The 6,209-nt window shown below is 48.3% G+C and overlaps 1 protein-coding gene across 1 annotated transcript in view; it reads left to right on the top strand.

Annotated features, from left to right (window-relative positions):
* The window catches only part of FAM50A (family with sequence similarity 50 member A), an 11,159-nt gene extending 5,117 nt beyond the window's left edge, over positions 1 to 6,042 (top strand). Inside the window, exons 5-14 of the mRNA XM_044443766.1 lie at positions 175 to 320; positions 484 to 560; positions 733 to 799; positions 958 to 1,019; positions 1,701 to 1,777; positions 2,570 to 2,624; positions 3,890 to 3,938; positions 4,614 to 4,684; positions 4,943 to 5,053; positions 5,864 to 6,042. Coding sequence (XP_044299701.1) covers positions 175 to 320; positions 484 to 560; positions 733 to 799; positions 958 to 1,019; positions 1,701 to 1,777; positions 2,570 to 2,624; positions 3,890 to 3,938; positions 4,614 to 4,684; positions 4,943 to 5,053; positions 5,864 to 5,872 — 724 coding nt within the window. The 3' untranslated portion in view covers positions 5,873 to 6,042. The remainder of the gene's footprint in view (positions 1 to 174; positions 321 to 483; positions 561 to 732; positions 800 to 957; positions 1,020 to 1,700; positions 1,778 to 2,569; positions 2,625 to 3,889; positions 3,939 to 4,613; positions 4,685 to 4,942; positions 5,054 to 5,863) is intronic.
* The last annotated feature ends 167 nt before the right edge of the window (positions 6,043 to 6,209 follow it).

Genomic DNA, 6,209 nt, shown 5'->3' with positions numbered 1-6,209 from the left:
TCTGCCATTGTATTTGCTGGCTGAAGCTGATGGGAGGTACAGGCCAAAATATCTGAGGGCCACACGTTGACCACCCTTGTTGTTTTCCAGTTCCCTGCCTTCCTGAAGAGATCTTGGAGTAGTTTATTTCCCTTTCCGCAAGTGTGCTGTGTAACTTTGCTTCACCCCTCACAGGAAGCTGGAGCGGATGCGAGAACGGGAGCGCAAGCAGGAGCAGAAGCGTAAGATCTCAAGCTTGTCCTTCACTCTGGAAGAGGAGGAGGAGGAGGAAGATGATGGGGAAGAGGAGGAAGACGAGGAGGCAGAGTTGGAGCGAGAAGGTGAGGAGCAAATGTAGAGGGAAAACTGGGGAGGCCTGAAATGGTGATGGGGCAGCGGCAGGAGCACAAGGGGCAGCCATGAAGGACATGAGGGTGGCTTTGAAGGTCTAGTAGGGTGTCGAGGTAGTTCTTCATTCATGCCTCCTTCTCCCGTCTCCCTCAGAACTGCCCCCCAAGAAGAAGAAGCTGGGGAAGAATCCAGATGTGGACACCAGCTTCCTGCCTGACCGTGACCGAGAGGTACGTGTTGTCCTGCCCTCTGGGCAAGGGCCAGTCAGGAATCAGGTGCCATTGTTCCCAGGCTTCCCAGCCACACTGCTCCCTCCTTTTGCCACCTGCATAGCTCCATTTTGCACTAAAATATCTGACCACTTTTGCCTCTCCTTCTCACGTCCGCCTTGCTGGCATTCAGGAAGAAGAAAACCGCCTGCGAGAAGAGCTTCGGCAGGAGTGGGAGGCCAAGCAGGAGAAAATCAAAAGTGAGAATGGGCCGGGATGCTTCTCTGGCCTTTACAATGGGGAGTGAGGGGGAGAGGGAAGGTTACCGGAAGATGCTGGAAGTGTTCCCACAGGTTGAGGTTCAAGGGATTTTGCCTCTGCTGTTCTCTTAACTGTTCTCCATCCTCTCTCTGGGTAGGTGAAGAAATTGAAATCACCTTCAGCTACTGGGATGGCTCTGGGCACCGCCGAACTGTCAAGGTGAGCTTTGCTCTCTGCCAAAGTAGGCTCTGGTTGCAGCTTTGGAGAAGCAGCTGATGGCTTGATGGGTGGGCTTCCGAGAGCTTGGCTTGCTGTCTTTTTCCATTCAGTACAGCAGCTGCTTTGAGGCATTTTGGGTCCTAGACAATTTCTGAAGGCTGCTGCTCTACCACTGCCTATTCCCCTACTGCTCCCTTTGATGATGTTAGTCCAAAATCTTGTATGTGAAATATACATTTATCTGTATCTATAGACAGGAGGAGAGCAAGCCAATGCAGTACACTGATTAAAACAGCTTTCTTCAACCCGGTGCCCTGCAGGTATGTTGGACTGCAACTCCCATCATTTCCAACTTATTTGCAGTCCAGCACATCTGGAGAGCTGGCCTAGAACTGGGATGTGCCAGATTCAAACCCCTTCTTGGCCATGAAACTTTCTGACCTCGCACCTGTCACTCTTTTATCCTAACCTGCCTCACAGAATAAAAGGTGTGTGTGATTTTGCTGTGGGGAGGTGGGAGAGAACCAAGTACACTGGTTTCAACTTCTGGGAGAAAAGGTGGGTTATGAATGTAATATACATGCAGACACAATCTTTGAAGATTAGGCAGGTGATATTTTGGGTTGGGTGCAAGTGAGAGAAACCCACTTCAGACTGATTCTTGTTCTCCCCGCAGTGCAGATGAAGAAGGGCAACACCATTCAGCAGTTTCTGCAAAAGGCCCTGGAGATCTTGCGTAAGGACTTCAGTGAACTCCGGTAAAGATCTTGGCAAAGTCGGGTTTGTTCCCGAAGGGTGAGGTGGTAAGGAGATTAGTGGCAGGCCTGCACAGCTACACATCTTCCTCTCTTACATTGTGGCCCTTTCAAAGTGTGAGCTGCTGCATTCTGGGCATCCCTGGTAGACCTGAGTCCCATTTTTGGCCTTGTGCAAAGCTGCTGCATCTGCCGTCTCCCGTCGTCATCTCTAAAATAGGAAAGACTGTCCTACATTAGGTACATCACATAAGGTCATTGAAAGCCAGCAGCACTGACTTGTAATCGAATTGACCTATGTAAATTGTAATAGCAAGGAGCCTCATGGCATGTTCTAGGCAAACTCATGTATCTTGACATAAGCTTTTTTGGATCCACTCCACTTCATTAGATGGCACAGGGTTATCCACAGTTGGCAGAGATATATGCATGTGTTTGTTGGAGGGCTACTTAAGAGTGAGGCAGTGATAACTATCTTATTAACAGAGGCCATTCGCAAAGCAGATGCCGAGTTGTAGTATAGGCATCCTTACACTGACGAACTGCTGAATGCTTGCGGTAGGATAGCTAGATGGTGACACTATTCAAGCTGCATGAGATAGAGTTGAATCTCTTGATGAATTCTTGTTAAGCCATTTCACTGCACTGGAATCTGTCAGATTGTGACAGTAAGCAAACCTCTGGTGAAGCAAATGGGATTCTCGATGACGTTCTGTTTGAGGTTTGCAGGGTGCTGGGACATGAGATGTGTGAAAAAGTGGAGATGCTGGGTTCAGTAAGTGTCTCCCCCTGCAGGTCAGCTGGTGTGGAGCAGCTTATGTACATCAAGGAGGATCTGATCATCCCACACGTGAGCAGATATCCTGGCCCACTGTGTTACCGCCTCTGCTACTCAATAGCCCTGTCTTTCCTTTATGTAGGGGACCCCCCTTACCTCGGGCAGATAATCACCATCTCTGTCCTAGTGGTCCAGGAGCCAGGAGTTCTGAATCTTCCTACCTTGCCAGTCCTAGAGCATTAGTGGGGAAGGGGAAACAAGACCATTCCCTAAGCCCTCAAGATAAGTTTAAATTAAAATGAGGTGAAAACAGCCAACTTGGCTGTACATTTGCTCTGAATACTCCACCAATTCTCTCATTGGATAGGGTCAGGGCCATAGGGGAGAGAATTGGGGACTTCATTAAAAACAGCAAATGATCAGTTAACGCATTCTTACATTCTTACTGCTATAGGTGCTATCTAGATTTTTTTTTTAATCCCTGCTTTGCTCTCACAGTCTGGGTGCTGCTGGACACATTTTCAGTCTAGCTGGGATGGGGAGCATGCAAACAACCTGCTGTTCTCATAGAAACAGGACATGCATTGAACATTTCCAGACAACCTAGAGTGTGTGTGAGAGAGAGAGACATGTACATACATACCCCACACACATGTTTATATATATATATATATATATATATGTATGTATGTATGTATGTATATATAAAAAAATACAATTTCACAGAGAAATCGTACAGAGTGAATTTTTCAGAGGTAGACAGATAAAAGGAAGGCTGTTTTTGTTCACTGATGCTCCTGGAAAATGGCTGTCACTCTTTGCAGTCAAGCAACATGGAAAGTGTGGAGGGGTGTGGTCTTGGCTAAACATTCCGCCTCTTGAACTAGTCAACAGCCAGACATGGACTGGGTTGTGGAAAGGATGGGACTTGAGTGAGGCAGATGCTGCTTCTCACAGTTCCTTTTAGGGCAACTCACCACCCACTCTAAGAAGAATGCATTTCAGGGGAGCAGACCCCAACATCCATTCTGACCCTGATTCCCTGCATTGCTGTGTGATCATCCTTTGGCCAACCTGATGCCTGGGCAGAGGGGGCGGGTGTGTTAGGCCAGGCTCAGTCACATCCACCGGAAAGGAAATAGGACAGTGTTCCACACACTCCCAGACCACTTGGAGTACTGGACTCATACGCGGATTCCCGTGTCCTTGGTGCCCTCCATCTCAGCACCTGTTGCAGCTATTGCCACTGACCTGAGGCTCTCCCCTGGCCTCTTGGTGTGGGTTGGGAAATACTTTGGAGCACTTCTCCTACTAATTTTTTCTCTTCTGCCCACCAGCATCACAGCTTCTATGACTTCATTGTCACCAAGGCTCGGGGGAAAAGCGGTGAGACTTCTTTGCCCTTCCCCCATTTCTGTCCCTAGCCCTCGTTGCATCAGAGCCCACTTGGGGAGGGTCCAGGGTAGCTGTCCTAAGGGAGTCGTGGTCTCTGGGCTGTGACTGCATGTTGACTGAGAAAAAGGGTGCAAGGGTAGATGAGTGATGGGGGCAATTTGCATAGACTCTGACCTGTGATAGGCTGAAAACTTGCAAGTGCGGTGCACAGATGCAGAACCTCAGGTTCAGCGTGTCTTTGTTCCCAGGGAGACACACCCCTTTCTTCTGCCTGGCTACCTCTGATACAGTGGTTTCCTAGCATTTGTATCCCCCCACTCATTCTGAAAGGATGACATGGCCCTCCTAAGCCCTTAGTTACTGGCAATACAAGGGTAAAGCTAATATATGCTGATTTGGCCACACTCACCTCTGGAATGTGGCCCCCAGGAGCTCCTCTGAAATAGAAACCAGCCTCTCAGCTGAAGGGATTTTGCACTTCAAGTGTAGTGACTGGAGCAGTGGTGGAGAGGGAAAAGCTAACAACTCATCTAGATTGAACTGTGAGCGATGATGCACTGGCTAATCGGTGAAAGTTGGAGAGAAGGGGTCAGTGGGGCGGGGGGGTAGGCAGCACACATTGTGCTGTGAGTCCCCCTGTTCTCATGTGCACACTTCCTAATTCAGGGCCACTCTTCAATTTTGATGTACATGATGATGTTCGGCTTTTGAGTGATGCCACAGTGGAGAAAGATGAGGTAAGCAGAAGGACGTCTGACTTTGCCAAGTCTCTGGACTGTATAGGCCTACCTTGAAAAATCCTCCTATCCAGCAAACGAATAGAGCTATTCACTGTAATGCTATTAAATCCAGGCAGTCCATCTGTCCCTCCGCACTTTCCCCAGACTCTTTGAGAGTAGGCTTCCAGCTGCCTTCTCCATTCAGAACTGGTTGGGAAATGATTTCTTGGCTGTGGTACTTCGCAGACTGACTCCTCTCTTGTCTACCTTTCCCAGTCACATGCTGGTAAGGTGGTGCTTCGTAGCTGGTATGAGAAGAACAAGCACATTTTCCCTGCAAGCCGATGGGAGCCATACGATCCGGAGAAGAAATGGGACAAGTATACGGTAGGAAATGAAGCAAGTTGGCTGGGCTGGGAGGCTTCTGATGAGAATGGGATGCTCTGGAGGAGGCATGTTGACAGCAGGCAGGTGCCAACTTTTCTTTGGTTTTTTTATACTAGCTGAAGACATTTTTATTTAAAGAAGCCTTCCCTGACTAACCAGCCATGGTCGCATTAGCACAGTGTGATTTGAAAGGTCCTAATTTATCCTCTTCATCACTGAATTTCCTTTTTATTGTGCAGTGCTCAGATATTGTATCTATGTGGAGCAGTATATACTTAATGTAAATGAATAAATATACCCAAAGCACAGGGGGAGAAAATGGGGAGCTGATCTGGGCTGTATCACTTGCTCTTAAAACTTTCTGTCATCCTTCCATCAGATGGCCTTGACAGTCCACTTCCTCCTGTTGCAGCTTCATTTGATGGGTGTCTTGTAACTAGCTTGTGATTATGCAGGGCCCTGTGATTGCTTTCCTTCTGTGTTGCTTCCCCAGTCGTTACCAGAAATGATGATTCTTAACCCACAAACTTGTGGCCTTGTCCTCTGCATCATTACATTTCCTTCTCTGTATTGTTTTTTGTGGTCCATGAGGTCATCCACATTCTTTTATAAACGATGCAGCCATTTGCTGCTCTGGAGTCAGCCTAGGCACAGACAGGTACCTTGAGGTTGAACTGGGTGAGGGCGATGCCCAGGGATGAGGAGTGCCACACCCCTTCATTCAGATTGCCCAAGGGATTCATGGCAGACGGAGCTTCCTACGATGGCCTGGTGAAGGAATAGCTCTTACCCTCTTCTCCCTTCTCGCAGATCCGCTGAGCCACCAGTGGAGCTGGTGGTGTGCTGTCTGTGTTGTTCGTGATTTGTGCTGCCGACCCGAGCCTGCTGCAGGATCTCCTTTTTACCGAAGTCCTTCCCCCAAACTCTGCAGCTGTACCTCATCCTTAACTTTATCATCCTTTGGTGAAATAAACATGGCCTTGCCCAAACTGGAAGTGTGTTTTGTTGTGCCTCATGGTAAGCTTGCCTGAACTCCTGCTCCAGTTCTTAATCTGCTGAGTCAGAACTTGATTTGGGACGCCATTTAGCACTGGCATCCACTTTCAGGGCTTAGGTTTTAAGGTGCTTGTAGAATTAGAACAAGTAAGGTCTTTTT

Source organism: Varanus komodoensis, unplaced genomic scaffold (assembly GCF_004798865.1).
Source record: "Varanus komodoensis strain SLA01 unplaced genomic scaffold, ASM479886v1 scaffold42, whole genome shotgun sequence".
Lineage (NCBI taxonomy): Eukaryota > Metazoa > Chordata > Lepidosauria > Squamata > Varanidae > Varanus > Varanus komodoensis.
This window is presented reverse-complemented; position numbering and strand designations above follow the sequence as displayed.